General features: G+C 45.1%; 3 protein-coding genes across 3 annotated transcripts in view; 2 read left to right on the forward strand and 1 right to left on the reverse strand.

Annotated features, from left to right (window-relative positions):
• The first annotated feature begins 147 nt into the window (after positions 1-147).
• Positions 148-2899, forward strand: si:ch211-194m7.8 (olfactomedin-4). Its single transcript, XM_021568771.2, has 5 exons — positions 148-377; positions 616-774; positions 935-1147; positions 1383-1515; positions 1677-2899. The coding sequence occupies exons 1-5, from the start codon at positions 345-347 to the stop codon at positions 2513-2515; spliced, it is 1377 nt and encodes a 458-aa protein (XP_021424446.1). The 5' UTR covers positions 148-344; the 3' UTR covers positions 2516-2899.
• Positions 2735-15649, reverse strand: si:dkeyp-50b9.1. Its single transcript, XM_021568786.2, has 14 exons — positions 15622-15649; positions 15351-15516; positions 13973-14108; positions 11164-11356; positions 8042-8206; positions 6580-6667; positions 5900-6024; positions 5757-5818; positions 5605-5671; positions 5297-5381; positions 4973-5048; positions 4766-4837; positions 2964-3095; positions 2735-2872 (listed from the first exon to the last, which is right to left on the reverse strand). Exons 2-13 carry the CDS (start codon positions 15492-15494, stop codon positions 3004-3006), a joined length of 1305 nt encoding a protein of 434 aa, XP_021424461.2. The 5' UTR covers positions 15495-15516; positions 15622-15649; the 3' UTR covers positions 2735-2872; positions 2964-3003.
• A 235-nt stretch (positions 15650-15884) lies between these two features.
• The window catches only part of smpd3 (sphingomyelin phosphodiesterase 3), a 33387-nt gene continuing 29827 nt past the window's right edge, over positions 15885-19444 (forward strand). Inside the window, exon 1 of the mRNA XM_036953530.1 lies at positions 15885-16173. The gene's annotated coding sequence lies outside the window, so the exon portion shown is untranslated. The remainder of the gene's footprint in view (positions 16174-19444) is intronic.

Raw genomic sequence — 19444 nt, forward strand, 5'->3', positions numbered from 1 at the left:
CACATGTTTCATAACATATTTTTTAGTGAAATGTGAAGACCTCAGCAAAGTGGGTTGCGCAGTAAGGGAAGCATGAATTGCACAAAGAGGTAGGAATATGGAACACACTTCCTGTCACTGATTCCGCCACAACCACAGTACATGTCCATATTTTGGTTTAATGGTTTCACATCCTAGTGATGAGCTAGATCTTTCTCAAGCTCTGCATTTACATAGAAAAACCTGCCTTCTACAGCAAAAGTAGTAACATCTGTGGCTGTGTACATCTGTGTGTCTGTGTGCTTAAAAGCCAAAGTCGTTCCTTTTCGTTTCAGTGTGCCGTGGGTACTCTAACACTGACCACCATGCTGTTGCTCCTGTTGCTCCTGACATTGACTGTGAGTGCTACTCTTTGTCCACACTGCCTGTGTACTATTTTACATGACCTATATCATACATCTAATATATTTTTTAAACCTCCACAGGTTTATGTTCATTGTAATTACAGCACACCTGAATTGTTCATATCTTCTTTTTTTTAAGGATTGATAGCATATTTCTGTTCAAGTAGATGTTTTTATTTTGGTGTGTGTGAACAATTTAACATGCTTTTCTCTGCATGCTGTGCATACACAGAGTAATGGTGATGCCCAGCGTATTCCTGGCTTGAAGAAGGATGACTCATGTTCATGTCAGGTCAACAGTAGTGTCTGGGCGTTCCCTGCCAGGAAGTTTGAGGGGGTGCTGCAGCTGGTGCAGGACTGTGGCGACAACCTGCAAAGCCTCCAGGCACAGGTAAGGCGTGTTACAGTGGGCTATGATTATGTTCTGAAATGTTTTCCTGTTCCACAAACAACATGACCCTGGATATGGGATATTAAAAAAATGATCTCGTAGGGTAATACTAGTGTGTTTTAAGTTGATTGATAGCTGATATTCTCAACTGATTGTTTAGGTGAAGCTGTCCAACGAGAGGCTTCCTGAGATCCAGGCCATCATTAAGAATGTGACAGCTCGCCTGGAGCCGTACCAGTACCTGAACAACCAGGGTCTGTACACCGCCCTGCACCTGCGTCAGCTAGCTAAGGAACTGAGGGAGCTGGAGGAAGACATCAGTTCTATACACCAAGACAAGCCAAGTGATCAGACTCAGAAACTGACCCAAGAGGTACATACAGTGTAGCTCGCTTTAGTACATGTCTTTTTGGACAATCTTACATGCTATCACAACAACAACCCTCTCAACCTACAGATATATAGATGAATTACAACATGTTATACAATCTGGCCATGGTGGTTATACATGCATCTCAAATGGGGAAGAAATGAGAGCTTGCCAAGGTCTTTCTCTGGGTAGTCTAATGTGTAATATGCTAATTTTGTCACTTCACTGTGTCTCCCAGATAGGTACGGTACGTAAGGAGGTAGATAAGATACATTTGTCAAACACCTTTAACATGAAGACGGTGAAGGAAAAACTCCGCTCGCTGAAGAATGGCGTGGAGTCCTGCAGGACAATCCCAGAGGAGTTCATAAGTGAGTGTTGAGTTTATGTATGTTTATGTGAGATAGCTAAAATATGTTATGGATTTTTTGTTGTTGATTAATTGCCATCATTTGGACTTTTATTGATGTAGAAAATCAATCCTGCCCTGACTGTATGACCATCTGATTGACTCCATTGTCTCTTTTCCCAGGCAAGCAAGGTGTTTGCTCTCAACGCATCATGTCCAACATCAGTACCCCTGTGATCACAAAGATCAGCCCGTATGGCAAAAGCTATACATCTGGGTCCTGGGGTCGCCAGGCCAAGCAGGTCATGGAAGACCAGGAGGGCAGTGGGGTGTTCTACTGGGTTCAGCCCCTCGTGAACAGCCACAGACTGGGGAACATCGTTCGACGCTACCGCTCCTACGACGACTTCATGGCCTCCAAGAACCACGAGGATGTGTCCGTGGCACCGTCCTACAGCCATGCTAATGCCATCCAGGGCTCCGGCACGGTGGTGTATGGTGAGGCAGTGTTTTATAACTGCTACTACTCCCCTGAGCTGTGCCGCTATGACCTACAAACCAAGGTCACAACTCGTCTGAAGATCCCAGACATCGGTACCAACAACGAGTTTCCCTACTGCTACTACAACTGTAAAGACTGGACAGACACCGACTTTGCTGCTGATGAGACTGGCCTGTGGGTGATCTACAGCACACAGGGTAACCATGGGAACCTGGTGCTGAGCCGGCTAGACAGCGAGGCGTTCAACGTGACACACACTTGGACCACGCGCCTCTTCAAGAAGTCAGTGACTAACGCCTTCATGGTGTGCGGAATACTGTATGCCACCCGTTACATTGACCGGTTCCATGAGGAGGTGTTCTATGCGTTTGACACAGCGACAGGTAAAGACGACAACACCCTGGCTCTTCCCCTGGAGAAGATTGAGAACGGTGTGGCCAGTCTGAGCTACAACCCCATTGACAGGCAGCTCTACATGTACAATGATGGTTACCTTCTGTCTTACCAAGCTATCTTTTAAAGTCAACCTTGTACATGAGGTAGAAACAGTGTATACTGTGCGACAAATCCCACATTTTGCTGTTTTTCTGCGTGTCTTTCTAAACTTGACTTCTTCCTAAAAAATAAAACCACAGCAATGAGCCTCACTTATTTTGATTTTAATAAGAGTGGGTTTTAACTGTGTTGAGGTGCTATAAAACACAATTAACAGACTGAACTGAGCTCTAAATTACTTTATTCAGTCAATCTTTTTTCTCAATGGGGGCATTTCACTTTCCTTTCCCCAAAGCTACTAAGGTAGACATGTAACACACACACACAGATGATATGATCTCTCAGTGTAGTCTTGTTGTATCCATAATAGTGCTCTTGTGCCCTGAAAATAAATACATAGAAAATTCCATTAGTTATGAGCCCTTTTTTTCCAAAAATAGACAGCATTGTTTCTCTTGTCCTGCAAATTGTACCGGAATCTTTTTCAGCTTGATTTCATTTTCAGCCTCTCTCCTACATCTCTGCATCTAGCGACATGTCCAAAGGACTGGGAGGTGAGCTGATGGGTTCACTGGGAGATTCCGGGTCATTCTGGTTGGGATCATCTGAAAAACAGAACATCCTTAAAGCAAATGAATACTGTTTAATGTTCACATTCAAACATAGATATAAATATACAGTGCCTTGCGAAAGTATTCGGCCCCCTTGAACTTTGCGACCTTTTGCCACATTTCAGGCTTCAAACATAAAGATATAAAACGGTATTCTTTTGTGAAGAATCAACAACAAGTGTGACACAATCATGAAGTAGAACGACATTTATTGGATATTTCAAACTTTTTTAACAAATCAAAAACTGAAAAATTGGGCGTGCAAAATTATTCAGCCCCTTTAAGTTAATACTTTGTAGCGCCACCTTTTGCTGCGATTACAGCTGTAAGTCACTTGGGGTATGTCTCTATCAGTTTTGCACATCGAGAGACTGACATTTTTTCCCATTCCTCCTTGCAAAACAGCTCGAGCTCAGTGAGGTTGGATGGAGAGCATTTGTGAACAGCAGTTTTCAGTTCTTTCCACAGATTCTCGATTGGATTCAGGTCTGGACTTTGACTTGGCCATTCTAACACCTGGATATGTTTATTTTTGAACCATTCCATTGTAGATTTTGCTTTATGTTTTGGATCATTGTCTTGTTGGAAGACAAATCTCCGTCCCAGTCTCAGGTTTTTTGCAGACTCCATCAGGTTGTCTTCCAGAATGGTCCTGTATTTGGCTCCATCCATCTTCCCATCAATTTTAACCATCTTCCCTGTCCCTGCTGAAGAAAAGCAGGCCCAAACCATGATGCTGCCACCACCATGTTTGACAGTGGGTATGGTGTGTTCAGGGTGATGAGCTGTGTTGCTTTTACGCCAAACATAACGTTTTGCATTGTTGGCAAAAAAGTTCAATTTTGGTTTCATCTGACCAGAGCACCTTCTTCCACATGTTTGGTGTGTCTCCCAGGTGGCTTGTGGCAAACTTTAAACGAGTGATCATGGGCCTCTTGGCTGCATCTCTGATCAGTCTTCTCCTTGTATGAGCTGAAAGTTTAGAGGGACGGCCAGGTCTTGGTAGATTTGCAGTGGTCTGATACTCCTTCCATTTCAACATTATTGCTTGCACAGTGCTCCTTGGGATGTTTAAAGCTTGGGAAATCTTTTTGTATCCAAATCCGGCTTTAAACTTCTTCACAACAGTATCTCGGACCTGCCTGGTGTGTTCCTTGTTCTTCATGATTCTCTCTGCGCTTTTAACGGACCTCTGAGACTATCACAGTGCAGGTGCATTTATACGGAGACTTGATTACACACAGGTGGATTGTATTTATCATCATTAGTCATTTAGGTCAACATTGGATCATTCAGAGATCCTCACTGAACTTCTGGAGAGAGTTTGCTGCACTGAAAGTAAAGGGGCTGAATAATTTTGCACGCCCAATTTTTCAGTTTTTGATTTGTTAAAAAAGTTTGAAATATCCAATAAATGTCGTTCCACTTCATGATTGTGTCCCACTTGTTGTTGATTCTTCACAAAAAAATACAGTTTTATATCTTTATGTTTGAAGCCTGAAATGTGGCAAAAGGTTGCAAAGTTTAAGGGGGCCGAATACTTTCGCAAGGCACTGTAACAACAAAGCTTCATGGAGATATCAGTAACTTGGTATGGCCAGTGCAGGGTGCTAGAAGGACTAGCAATGCAATCAGAACATGTTGGCAAAGCTAGCCACACTGACCTGACTCGTAAATCACCTGCCTCTCTAGGAGCTGTCGTGTCTTCCTTAGTTTGTACTCCAAGAACTGCTGCTCTGTACACACAAACAACGCACAACAATGCTTCATAATCTAAATTCTGTACAGCATTGTGGATATGTCTGATCAAAACGGAGTAGGGCCTATGTCTGAGTATATTATATGAGTATATAAACCCATGTGAAACGGACCTACTCTGTGCCGTCGCTCTCTCTCCTTGTCCAGCTCATTGTTCAGGTTGTCCACATCTCTCCTCTGTAACTCCAGCTGAATGTGTTAACACAAATACACATGATGTATATTTTATTGTGTACCTATTTTTAGTTTGTTAATTTTCTGACTTTTTAACTCTGGCTTGTTGGGAAAGGACCCGTAAGAAAATATTTCACAGTAAAATCTACACCTGTTGTATTCGGCGCATGTGACAAATACAATTTGATTTGATGTACAGTTATCTATCCAGGCTATATATTCCATAGGATATCCTCAAAGGAGGAGTGGCTGATTAGTCTCACCTGTTCTCTAAGGGTCTTGACCTCTCTGACTAGCCTTGTCACACACACGGCCTGCTGCTGATAGGCTGCCAGGGCCTTTGTCCTCCTGACAGAGATAGAGGAGACAACAATTACCTTCTGACAGGGCACAACAATCATAGTGTGTGATCTCACTTTCTATGCATTATGTTCCACCATGTAATAACACTGAGACATTGCTGTGCAACCTATGTGCTACTTTATATAGTCTCTGCTCAAATAAACAATGTTAGGGGTGGTCTCTATGGCCACAGCTGGGGAGTGTCACGTTGTGTGCTTAATTAACTCACGCCATCTCCACCTCCAGCTTGAGCTCCGGCAGCATCAAGGAAAACCCAGGGTTACGGCTCTCTGACTCTAGAGGAAGAGAGGATGGTAAAGGCTGGATTTATTGATATGACCCGTATGGAGCTCCCTATGTGGTAAATGTCAGGTGGCTCACCTGTGGTGAAGGGAGGTAGATAACTCATTAGGGTGGTGTTGGTCCACTCATCCCTCACTTCTCTGATGAAAGATAGACAGAGGTAAGATGTAAACAACATGTTGAACATGCAGACTGCTGCCGGCGAGGATGTGTTTCAGTACCTGAACTTGTCGTTGAGCAGGGCGTCGTCAGTGAGGCCACAGCGTGAGAAGAAGTCCACCGCGTCTGTGTCAGCGTGAGCGAGGAACGCATCGTAGGCCCCACACACTGATTGGGTCTTTAGCAGCTGACCACCACAGAGGAATAACGAAAACAACGCTAAGCTTTTATAATAGTATATCATCATCAAACACAGATGCTGGTAGATTTGGAACTGACAGGTACTGCAGAACCATACAGTAGTAGTTCACTGTAAAGATCTGCAAATCCTCTCATGGCAAGCAGGGGGCCCTCTAACCGCACAGAGACAGAGAGAGGATCAGAGATGCTGTATGACTGCGCAGCAGACAGAGAAGAGCGCTGCCTTGATTTGACTGACACACCCAAACTCCTGACATAATAACAGACCGCTGGTTCATAGTTAAAGAAAATGTACATTCTGTATAGTTAACGCTCTGTGGTTACAGCATTTTGACCTTTCATCATGTACAACTTTTAGTTAGTAATATTATTTTTAACTGGATTTGCCAGTTAGTATTTTTCAAACCAGTATAGCCCAACATTACAGAGGGAATTTCTTCTGATTTCAGGTTCTCACTAAAGCACGGTTCACATAGCTACTGGGAACCTCTACTGTATATTCCCACTGAGCAGACAAACACATGCCCCAGCCCCACCCTACCTCTATGATGTAGCGACCCACTCCACAGTTCCGATAGCGCTTCCTGGTAGCCATCAGAGATAACTGTAGCACCTTCTCTCCTGTTGACCTGGTAGGGTGAAAGAGAGGTCAGACCTTTGCGTTTCCCGGTAGTGTTGTTGTTTGCTTTTGCTCAATGGCATGTCCATATTTCCGCCAATAGCCATTACTTTAGCGGTAATGCACATGATGGCCACACTCCTATCATCCCCATTACCAGTGATGCTCTTATACTCCTGCATTGCATGCATTAGTGATGATCCCACCAGTTATGACGATTAGCTAGCAAGCGTCTATAACTGAGTTGATCCCTCTCCTTATGGCCATTACCATCTCTGTTAATACTGCTTGTTATGTCCATAAGTAACCACTAGGGGTAATACTTCCAATTGTGATTAATATTACAGTTCCAATTTTAAGGACCACGTTCAATGGACTGGTGTGCCTCTAAAGCAGAAGATCTGAAACACTGTTGAGCTGCAGACTCTAAGCACAGTTTCTCACTCTGCCACCACCATCCACTTCACTGGACAAACTGTGAAAGTGTGGAGGCTCGGGTTGGCAGAGGGGAGAGGTGGAAGCCATTGGCAGGGAGAGGAGAGGGGAGGGTGGGGGCAGCAGTGGGAAGGGAAGCAGAACGCTGCTGCTGCTCTCTCATTGGGAGGTAATTACACACTACCTCCCTCACAGCTCAGCGCAGTGTTCAGTTCAGCCATCTTCTGGAAATAAAGGCAGGCAAGCCGAGAGGGTGTGGGAGGGATGCAGGCCACAAAGGGTGGGACCTAGACTTGACTTCCAGAAGGGGACTTATAATGACAAGGCCTCTTTCAGCTTGAAGATATACATTTTTTTTAAACTCTTTAAAAAACCTGGAAGGAATCCACCCAGTCCAAGAGGAGAGGATGGATGGAAATGGTAATGCCTGCTCGACACTGTACCCAGTCTATTCCCTATACTGACTGGGTCATTGTGTTTAAGGGCACTTCCCGGACGGCCTTGGGGCAAAAACATTCCATTTTAATATGTCCTACCAGATACATAAAAATGTGGGTTCAAATAGAATGTTGAAAACATGGTTCCACACCCTGATGTAAATGCATTTTCTTCTGTGCAAAAACAGAGACAGGTGCTCAGGAATTCCTATGCTGTTGACAGAGGACTGAAAAAGGATAAATAACAGGAAACCGATTTTGGGAGAGAAATGTAGATGAAGACAGACAAGGAAATGATGTTCCTGTGGCAAAACCTGGGCTAGAGCTCAGCAAAAAGTATAGTAACTCTTTCAGGGTGTAACCTGTCCCAAGTTTTCACCGAAAGCCCCATCACCTCACCTAGGATCATTTTCCTGTGTTACATTTTGACTGTAATCTTTGTTCATTTTTCCATAGTACCACATATCCCTGTGTACCTGATGTCTTACGCCTGCCCTCATACTGCTACTCACAATGTCTTTAACTCGTACGCTGCAGCCCCTACGATGAGTGACTCAGCTCCCACAGCTGTGGGCAGGAGTGGCTGGTCGTCTCCTGGAGTGTCTCTCTGTGCCCTCCGCTCCCGTGCCCTGGCCAGGAACTCCTCCAGCCCCGTACAGAAGGTCTCCCACGCAGACCTACAGGGATGGATCCCTGCACAGTTAGACACACAGAGAGGGACTAACTGGGCCAAACAGTCCTCCTACTATAAGACGACTAAAGGTATGGCGACTGCTACACAAGCTAATGAGGCACACCGAGGCACACAAGCTAGTAAACAAACACTACAAGGTTTTTCACTACAAATCACGAGAAGATATTTAGCCATGCCTCTGCTGTCTGATAATCAATCTGCAAAACGGTGTCGGCACACAAGTTACATATCATAATGTTTCCATGCTCTAAAAGCTCTGTATAGGTTTGTGTCTTCCCTGTGATAAAGCTGTACTGCAGGCAGGAACTGAGTAGTGGGTGTTTTTACATGGACTCTCCCTTCCAGGAAATGTCATCTCCAGAGCATCAGTGCTAATGTTAGTTGGGCCTGCTCTGCTCTGCTCTGCTCTGCTCTGCTCTGCTCTGCTGCAGGGAAGCTAAACTCTAGTTGGACAAGTGAGAGCACTTGGCTGACAGCAGTGTCAGCCTTGGGAGTGGATATATCCTCATAGTCCCGTAATCTCATTATCTTTAATAGAGTCGCTCTTGTTAGCCGGGTCTCGCCTTGGGTTTACTTTGCCCTCATTTGTCATTCATGTCCATTAGCATCACATCAAAATGCAGAGACACAACCTTACAGCTATCAACACACTTACGCTCACACATGCACTCTCACACGCACACCCGCATATGTGCGCACATGAACACACACACCTGGAGGATATTGACACAACAAGCGGACAACTCACAGTCCTCAGACCACGCCACAACGTATGTAATACACTCAAACACAGTCGGACACTACTCACTGGGCACAGAAGTCAGTCCAAGGTTTAGTTTTGATTTACATTGGATTGATTTGAAATCAAATCAAAATCAAATCAAACTTTTTTTGCGCCGAGTGTAGACTTTACCGTGAAATCCTGACTTACAAGACCTTAAGCATTATTTGGACAGTGTTGTACTGCAGGAAGTAGTATATTGCTATCATAATGGTGAGAGGGGGATACAATTAACAAAGCAAGACAGACAGACCACTATAACCCTTAAAAGTGTAGTTCTTTCCTTTAGAGAAGTTGCAAAGTAAGCCAAGTGTCATTGAGTACAGTTTCCTACACCATCAAAAGGCACTTGGAGACTCTGACGAGAAGAGGTCTGTCAGACCCAAAGCCACAACAGAATCGGGTGTTTCTGAGAGTCAACAGCTTGCGTGACAGGTGGCTCACAGGACAACCGCTTCAAACACAGCTTGACACTGGTCAACGTAAGCAAGTCTGTTTCAACTGTGAAGAGAAGACTTCGAGCTGTAGGTTTGAGCCGTCGAGTGGCAGTAAGAAAGCCATTGCTAAGATGACAAAATAAGAAAGAGGCTTGCCTGGGCCACGAAGCACTGCCAGCAGACAACTGAAGACCTAAAGGGGGTCTTCTGGACCGATAAATCAAAATGTGAACTCTTCGGTTCATCGTGCAGGGTTTTTGTATGCCGTCAAGTAGGCGGAAGGATGGTTCCTCAGTGTGTGACAGCAAACATGGAGGAGGAAGCGTGATGGTCTGGTGCACTTTTGCTGGATCCAGAGTTGGCGACTTGCACAGAGTGAGTGGCACCCTGAACCAAAACGGCTATCACAGCCTTTTGCAGAGGTTCATCGTACAGCAAGATAATGACCCAAAACATACCTTCAGGCTATGTCAGAACTACTTTAGAAGAAAAGAACAAGACAGTAGGCTTCAAATCGTGTGAATGGCCAGCCTTAAACCCCATGGAGCTGGTTTGAGATGAACTGGGCAGAAAGGGTGAACGCAAAGCAACCTACAAGTGGAACACATTTGTGGGAACTTCTGCAACAGTGTTGGGAAGAACTTTCCCAACACTACTTGATTTCCATCGTAGAAAGAATGCCACAAGTGTGTTTGGCTGCAAAAGGTTATGTTAACCAACAGTGCCGTTCAAGAAGAAGAAAATATTTACCAAGTAGGCTAAAATAAAAATAAATCGTAAGAATAACGAGGCTATATACAGGGGGCATCGGTACCGAGTCAGTGTGCGGAGGTACAAGCTAGTTGAGGTAATCTGTACATGTAGGTGGGTGCGAAGCGACCATGAATAGATAACAAACAAACAGCAAGTAGCAGTGTGCAAGGGGGGGGGGGGGGGTCAATGTAAATTGTCCGGTGGCGATTTTTATGAATTGTTCAGCAGTCTAATGGCTTGGGGGTAGAAGCTGTTGAGGAGCCTTTTGGTACTAGACTTGGCACTCCGGTATGCTTGCCGTGAGGTAGCAGAGAAAACAGTCTATAACTTGGCTGACTGGAGTCTCTGACAATTTTCTGGGCTTTCCTCTGACACTGCCTAGTATATAGGTCCTGGATGGCAGGAAGCTTGTCAACTAACGTGAATTCAAAGTAAAATCAACAACAACAAAAACACAATCTCATTGGATTTAGGGTCAAAGTTGGATCTGCCCTGTTATTCCAGAGCAGGGATTCTGGTAGCCCCTCTTCTGTTCTTGTCTTTCAGCCCATCCTATTTAGGCACCAAACAATTATATCAGCTTTATGGTTCCCCTGAGGATCTACCTTTATATTAATCTTCAACCCAGTATTCAGACCAATAAATATAATTTCCATGGCACTTACTACGGCAATGCATTTGGAAATGACTTCAATGTGCATAAATCCCTTATTTCATTCATTCGTTTGTTTGTTCATTCATTCGTTTGTCTTAAATGCTTGAATTGTTTAGGGATTAGTGAGACTGATGTTGGCATTCTAAGTCAGTGCTATATAGATCCATCATGTATTAGTGTGAGCTCATGGATCAACACACCTGCCAATACCAAGAAGAGCTTTTTGAAATCAGGAGTGTTACAGTACTATGAGCCAATGTAACAGTGGGTCAAAAGCAGTAAAATGTGATGCATGAGTTACTGTAGCACTGTACCTGGGCTCTGTGCCCTCCTCGCCATCTTCATGCTCATCAGAGCTGTCATCTGAACTGTCTTCTGATTCGCTGAACACTTGGAGGTATCGTCCCTCTGATTCTCTATCCCCATTTACCACTGCAGGTACATGGGACCTCACCGGTTCCCGTCGAGGAATGGGCAGTGGTCTGCTTCTGTACTCTTCTAAAACATCTGGAGAGAGAAAGGAACAGGGGGAAAGCGAGAGAGGAGCAGTGGGGAAAGAGAGAGAGGAGCAGAGGGGGAGAAAGAAAGAGAAGAGCAGGGGGAAAGAGAGCGAGGAGCAGGGGGAAGAGAGAGGAGCAGGGGGAAAGCGAGAGAGGAGCAGTGAGGAAAGAGAGAGAGGAGCAGAGGGGGAGAAAGAGAGAGAAGAGCAGGGGGAAAGAAAGAGAGGTGTGGGGGTGAGAGGAGGAAAGAGAGAGAAGGGCAGGGAGAAAGAAAGAGAGAGAGGAGCAGGGGGAGATAAACAGGGGGAAGAGAGAGGAGCAGTGGGGAGAAAGTGGGGAGAAAGAGAGAGCTGAGCATGGGGTAGAGAGAGAGGACCAGGGGGAAAGAGATAGAAGAGCGGGGGAAAGAGAGAGAGGAGCAGGGGGAAAGAGAGAGAGGAGCAGTGGGGAGAAAGAGAGATGAGCATGGGGTAGAGGTAGAGGAGCAGGCGGAAAGAGAGAGAGGAGCAGCGGTAAAGAGAGAGAGATGCAGGGGGAGAAAGAGAGAGAGGAGCAGGGGGAGAAAGACAGAGAGGACCAGGGGGAAAGAGAGAGAGGAGCAGGGGGAAAGAGAGAGAGGAGCAGCAGTAAAGAGAGAGAGATGCAGGGGGAGAAAGAGAGAGAGGAGCAGGGGGAGAAAGACAGAGAGGAGCAGGGGGAAAGAGAGAGAGGAGCAGGGGGAAAGAGAGAGAGGAGCAGGGGGAGAAAGACAGAGAGGAGCAGGGGGAAAGAGAGAGAGGAGCAGGGGGAAAGAGAGAGAGGAGCAGCGGTAAAGAGAGAGAGATGCAGGTGGAGAAAGAGAGAGAGATGCAGGTGGAGAAAGAGAGAGAGATGCAGGTGGAGAAAGAGAGAGAGGAGCAGGGGGAAAGAGAGAGGAGCAGTGGAGAGAGAGAGGAGCAGGGGGAGAGAAACAGGGGGAGGAGAGAGGAGCAGTGGGGAGAAAGAGAGAGATGAGCATGGGGTAGAGAGAGAGGACCAGGGGGAAAGAGATAGAAGAGCGGGGGAAAGAGAGAGAGGAGCAGCGGTAAAGAGAGAGATGAGCAGGGGGAAAGAGAGAGAGGAGCAGGGGGAAAGAGAGAGAGGAGCAGGGGGAAAGAGAGAGGAGCAGCGGTAAAGAGAGAGAGATGCAGGTGGAGAAAGAGAGAGAGATGCAGGTGGAGAAAGAGAGAGAGATGCAGGTGGAGAAAGAGAGAGAGGAGCAGGGGGAAAGAGAGAGGAGCAGTGGAGAGAGAGAGGAGCAGGGGGAGAGAAACAGGGGGAAGAGAGAGGAGCAGTGGGGAGAAAGAGAGAGATGAGCATGGGGTAGAGAGAGAGGACCAGGGGGAAAGAGATAGAAGAGCGGGGGAAAGAGAGAGAGGAGCAGCGGTAAAGAGAGAGAGGAGCAGGGGGAGGAAAGAGGAGCAGTGGGGAAAAAGAGAGAGATGAGCATGGGGTAAAGAGAGAGGAGCAGGGGGAGGAGAGAGGAGCAGTGGGGAAAAAGAGAGAGATGAGCATGGGGTAAAGAGAGAGGAGCAGGGGGAAAGAGAGAGATGAGCATGGGGTAAAGAGAGAGGAGCAGGGGGAGGAGAGAGGAGCATGGGGAAAAAGAGAGAGATGAGCATGGGGTAAAGAGAGAGGAGCAGGGGGAGGAGAGAGGAGCAGTGGGGAAAAAGAGAGAGATGAGCATGGGGTAAAGAGAGAGGAGCAGGGGGAGGAGAGAGGAGCAGTGGGGAAAAAGAGAGAGATGAGCATGGGGTAAAGAGAGAGGAGCAGGGGGAGGAGAGAGGAGCAGTGGGGAAAAAGAGAGAGATGAGCATGGGGTAAAGAGAGAGGAGCAGGGGGAAAGAGAGAGAGGAGCGGGGGGGGAAAGCGAGAGGAGCAGGGGGAAAGAGAGAGAGGAGCAGGGGGAAAGAGAGAGAGGAGCGGGGGGGGAAAAGAGAGAGGAGCAGGGGGAAAGAGAGAGAGGAGCGGGGGAGGAGAGAGGAGCAGTGGGGAAAAAGAGAGAGATGAGCATGGGGTAAAGAGAGAGGAGCAGGGGGAAAGAGAGAGGAGCAGGGGAGGAGAGAGGAGCAGTGGGGAAAAAGAGAGAGATGAGCATGGGGTAAAGAGAGAGGAGCAGGGGGAGGAGAGAGGAGCAGTGGGGAAAAAGAGAGAGATGAGCATGGGGTAAAGAGAGAGGAGCAGGGGGAGGAGAGAGGAGCAGTGGGGAAAAAGAGAGAGATGAGCATGGGGTAAAGAGAGAGGAGCAGGGGGAAAGAGAGAGAGGAGCGGGGGGGGAAAGCGAGAGGAGCAGGGGGAAAGAGAGAGAGGAGCAGGGGGAAAGAGAGAGAGGAGCGGGGGGGGAAAAGAGAGAGGAGCAGGGGGAAAGAGAGAGAGGAGCGGGGGGGGGAAAGAGAGAGGAGCAGGGGGAAAGAGAGAGAGGAGCAGGTGGAAAGAGAGAAAGGAGCAGGGGGAAGAGAGAGAGGAGCAGGGGTGGAGAGAGAGAGTTGCTGAGACAAAGATGGAGCAGGACATTATAGAACATGTTTGATGTCTGATGTCTATCTCCAAAAAGGCCCACTCTAACTGTGTGAATAATAACCATACTTTAGAAAGTGAAGTATACCTGAGGGTTGCCTGAGCAGGATAATAGTGTGCATTCCATGGCTGTATACCGTGTCATGGACATCTCGAGGGCCAACATCAGGGAGCGACACATCAAACAGAGCAACCACTGAACTCAGGATATCCTTATTTTCTACCTGTGGAAAACACACACACTCATGAACACACACACACACACACACACAACCTTTCCATATCCTACTCTTCCAAGACACTGGGATTTAGCAGGATTTGAAAGTGTAATCAATTAATAATTATAGTTATGGGACAATTAAAGGCCTGCGGCAGGAGGAATACTATTGATGATAATATGACCTATATGCATAAAATACGCATCTGTACAGACAGGCTCGTGGGAGGCAGAGAGCCAGGAAATGGGAGGCAGAGAGCCAGGAAATGGGAGGCAGAGAAGTCGAAGGGGTGGAAAGAATATCATAATGAAAGTATGAACGAGAGGAAATGAGATGGGTGACGAGAAAGAGATAATGGTGTGTGTTTTGTGTGTGTGTACAGTTGTAAGATCTTAATTTGAACACTCTTGTTGCTTAGAATTAAATGCAGACGAGATTCATGATTCACATAAATTTACTGATGACCTGAACTAACACTTGGTTATATTAACAGTATTGCACTTTTCATATATCCTCATTTTGTCCAGCTAATAGCCTAACCACCAGTCAGTCAAGCAACATTATGGACTAAGCGTTCAAATCCTGTTGCTGCAGGATTATTTTACTGCGACAATACTGGTCAAATTAAGATCCAACACCTGTATGTGTGCACTTGCTATTTTTCTCTCCCTTTCTCTCTCTCTCTCTACCCTCCCTCTCTCTCTCCTATTCTACTGTAGCTATTGCAATAATTTGTTTAGTCATCTACAGTGGTTTCGCAACAAATGAACTTCACAACCGAAGCTAGGTTCAGTGTGTGTCTATGAATAGGATGAGGGTAAACCGCAAGCAGCAACACATGCACACAACCCACACAAATGCGCATGAGAATACAGACTTGGCTGCACTACTATACAGTATCTTCTAATGATCAAACATAAGGGCATTTGTTCTATATGTTGCATCGTGGCTACACAGCAACACTCCCTAACCCCTTTGGCAGAGCCAGGCATTACTGTCGTTTATTTTTAGTGGTTCCAGAAGAGTGGATGCATTTGGACTGCACTCTATAATTAATCTGATTGCCTGTGAGAGGAATTCATCATAGAGTCGGTGGGTTTGATGACACTTGTGCTGTTTCCAGCGGAAAAGGGACGCTACGGTAGGGAGGGGATGGACAGATGCACACAAGTTATTCAATGTGAGCGAGGTAGTATGTCTAAATAAGAAGGCAAACGGATGCAGGGGAGTGGCAGGAGTTGCGAGTACCTGTGGAACGAGCTCATTGGCATCACTGATTCCCAGCAGCTCGTAGAAGTGAACTTTGATGGGCTGTGCAGTAAAGTCACCTCTGCTGCCATCTATTTTGGGCTTGAATTTCACTGTGTGGAGACGGACCACACAACCATCCATATTCACAGGCTCTTTATTTACCCTGGAGTAATGACAACAACAACACAAATACTTGTCATGTTATCATTCAAGTCGAAGCTAACAGTTAATTAGCTAACTAGTGTCTGATACGAGCTATGCCACTTACTTGCCTGCTGCTGGTAGCCTACAAAAACTCCAACGTTATGTTATGGTAACTATGGAAACACTGTGGCCGACTGTGCATTCTGGGAATTGAAGTCTAAGAAATGTGACAGCGCAGAAGAAGCGAACTAGAACCTCACTGAGAAGTGACCAGTGGTTTCAGGACGCGTGTGTGAGTGGGCCATGCAATCTCACGTTTGAATTTCTACTTAATTCAAATAGTGCATTTAATGGAGTTAAAAACAACCCAACTGCCCGAACGAGCACCAGAGTGGTCGTCATGAGAGGCTTCAGGGATTGTCTCTGCCTTTCGATTGGCGGTGATCGTTATGAAAAGGGAGTGGCATCGTAGCCGGTGAGCTATGACGTCAATGGAGCTGTTCAAAGTGTGGTGGTGCTGGAAGGAATCTCACGCAGTTCATCAGCACAGGCTCCGCGGCCATAAAGTGGACTGGATTTGAGAGCATCAAAGGCTATTATCACGGTTTAGAGGGGGAGAATACCGAAGAGAAATAGTGCTCCACCTGTTTGAATAAATCAGCGAGATCTGAAAGAAGTGAGTAGCTATTCTGAATCGCATGATTTGCGAGGGAAAAAGGGGTTGGGTTCATGAAGAAATGTGGCTTTTAGAACATCTTGAGCACGTTGCGATAGTATAACATTTTCTTTGCCCTTTCAACCATACACAAACGGTCCTGAATGGTTACTTCGGGTTACCACCTGCCTATAATAGCTTTATTGGTGCGCTTTTGTCTTTGTAATCCGCTCCTTTCACCTCAAGGACTATTGCATACACAATGGGATGATTTGACTGGTATTTGCATAAGTCCCAAGGATCGAATGTTCAAGGCACATCGAGTGTGTGTTTGTGTGTAAAAGACGAGGGAGAGCGAGAAAGGGAGACGTTGTTCGTTTCACATAGACTAGTCTAGTAAATCAAACCAATGGAATTTAAAAAAACGTTATGCGTGCACATTTCATGTAGCCTACTCCTCGTAATTAATTGTCTCTCTACATATTATATTCTTCTTCAACGGGCGGCTAGGCGAAGTTACTTGGACATGGTGGCTAGGAGAAGTCACTTGGACATAGTTTGAAAAATATACCCTTTTATGAGAAGTCGTAATAACAGTTTGCATGAAATCAGTAGGCCTAGATATCAACACTGTCTGGACAGAATTGTAGCCTACACTCTTTCCAAAAGGGTTCTTTGCGGAGATAGGGTTCTACCAAGAAGCGTTTTTATCTGAAGAGCCCTTTTTGGAAGCCGTGGGTTCTTTGAAAGGCAAAGGGTTCTATCGAGAACCTTTTTCATCCCAATAGCCGTTTTTAGAAGAAAGGGTTATTTTATGATTATTTGGAAGGAAATAAGGATTCTTTGGAAAGTAAGAAAGGTTCTACATATATTGAACACTTTGAATATTAATACTTTTATTTTTATTTTACCTCAGTGTTTAAACTTGAACATCAGGAGTTTGAGTAATCTTAAAAAGATAGGTGTGAGCATGTTTTAAACTGTACCAATAAAGACATATTTGTAGGCTAAATGTATCTGGTATTCTCTTATTCATTTTATATATACTGTACTGACATAGTTGATATCTTTGCCATGGTTTCTATCTTTAGAATTAGTATTTTCTGTGATTTTATTGAGCATTGTAGGATAATAGAAGGGAGTATGTGTGGTACACAGTAAATTGGCCAGTTTGACTGACCTCACGTTGATTATTCAGTGTAACATTTCTAGTGTTGATTCAGGAGTTAAGTTAACTTAACACTCAGTGGCATGAAATAACCTACAACCAGAGTTGAGTGTAGAGTAAAAGACTCAAAACCACACCCATCATTATGATATTTCCCAGCATGGTCTATTGCAGGTTGATTTTCAGAATTGTTTGTTTCAATATCTGTGTTTTTGCATGTAGGTTGATTAGTTCATTAATCTTATGCTATACACAGATAAATAATATACATTTTTCTAAATGAAACCAAACTGTTAGTAGTTGGACTTATTGCACCCATTACTGAGATTGATGTTCCAGTTTAGATCATTTACGTACTCTCATTAATTAATCTTCCCTACCCTGACATGTGTTCTGTATGCATGTTGTGGGTGATTAAAAGTACCAATTGTTGGCTATCCTCACTCTGGCTGGATTCCAATAGGAATTACACATCACTTTGCAAGCCAGCATAATGTGACGTGAAGACCTGATGTGGTCTGTAAACCAGGAGTTTCAGAGCACTGTTTTAATGTATAGCTAAGCCCTCAACAAAAGGCCTAATGATATATGTAATGTATTGTAATAAATCATTTTTTTAAAGGCTATTACGACTGGTGGAAGCGTTCATAGAGGGTTCTAGAAATAACTTTTAGATGGTAAAACAATTTACAGAAGGTTCTATGAATTACCCTTCATAGAGGGTTCTAGGTAGAACCCTCTATGCAATTTTCAACCTTTTTTTCTAAGAGTGTATTGAAATAGGCTAGTGTTATTGACTGAACATGACTATTGATTTAGCCCCCATGTTGCTGTAGATTCAGTGGAAACTAAATCTTTGATTTCGGATGGTGATGATATAGGTGTGGCACAGCCGGTGTGCACAGGCTGCTCTCTCAGTCGGTGTCCATCTCTGATCCGCTTTTTGGCTGACGTGGTGAGAAAGAGTCAGGTGCTATAAAACTCCTCCCTTCTCGTGGATAGACGCTGAAAGCTGAGGTGACAAGGGAGGGAGCATGAGGATGCTGGGAGCTGATAGGCCTAAGTGTGCCCCATTAATTAAAACACAACCTGCAACTCGTGGCCAAGTGTGATAGGCTATCTTCAAAATGTGGGTAAAGAAAATATAGGCATTCAATCTTCAAAGTAGCCTATAATTGGATAGAATTGAGTGGGTCTACTTTCACTTCATCACAGACCTGCCCGGTGTATGTCTGGCTTGCCTATCAAACACCCATCTAACCACTGTTCAATAATGAACCAGGTGGTCGGGCCAGATGGGGGTTGATGGGCCTTGCACAGGTGATACAGGATACTTCAGGATTCGGTTTCTTTTATGTGTAACCTACATTACAGTCTCATGAGTAAATGACAGCCAAATGTAAATAAGAGGCCAGTGACAGTGGTGACAGAAAAACATTCATGTTCAGTGTCACTGTCATTATAATCTTCAATACATAAGCCTGTGTTTTTGTCCATGCAGTTCCAGATGGAGTAGGGCCCATAAAGGAAAAATCCACCCAAACAATAAATTTTGGTATTTTTTTCATTAGTGTTAGCTATCAAGTTTTCAAGATATAGGACTTATAAGCAAATTGTCACCTCCTACGTCATCATGTATCATGTATCAACAGTGGACAAATGGGCTCCTTTAAAGTGCTATCAAGTGAGGCTGAATACACGACTCGGTACATGGAAATGCTCTGTTGTGTATCCTGCAGGCAGGCAATTTTCTCAGCTAGAGGATGCAATCATTAATCAAATGCATTGTTGAATGCTTTTAGCAAAATAGCAGCAATACAACACTGGTCCCACTGTGAACATCTACAGTCTTGGTGCCAAAAAGTCGTTCCTGAGCTTCAAGAGGGGATGGGGCCCTACACTGCTTTCACTCTTTGTGACACTGAGCAAGTTGACAAGGCTCTCTCTCCATTTAGGCCCATACACTTAGAAAAAAGGCGCTATCTAGGACCAAAAAGGGTTATTTGGCTGTCCCCAAAGGAGAACACTTTGAAAAACCCTATTTGGTTCCCGGTTGAACCCTTTTTGGTTCCATGTAGAACCCTTTCCACAGATGGTTTCACGTGGAACCCAAGAGAGTTCTAC

The sequence above is a fragment of the Oncorhynchus mykiss genome, chromosome 2 (genome assembly GCF_013265735.2).
Source record: "Oncorhynchus mykiss isolate Arlee chromosome 2, USDA_OmykA_1.1, whole genome shotgun sequence".
Taxonomy (NCBI): Eukaryota; Metazoa; Chordata; class Actinopteri; order Salmoniformes; family Salmonidae; genus Oncorhynchus; species Oncorhynchus mykiss.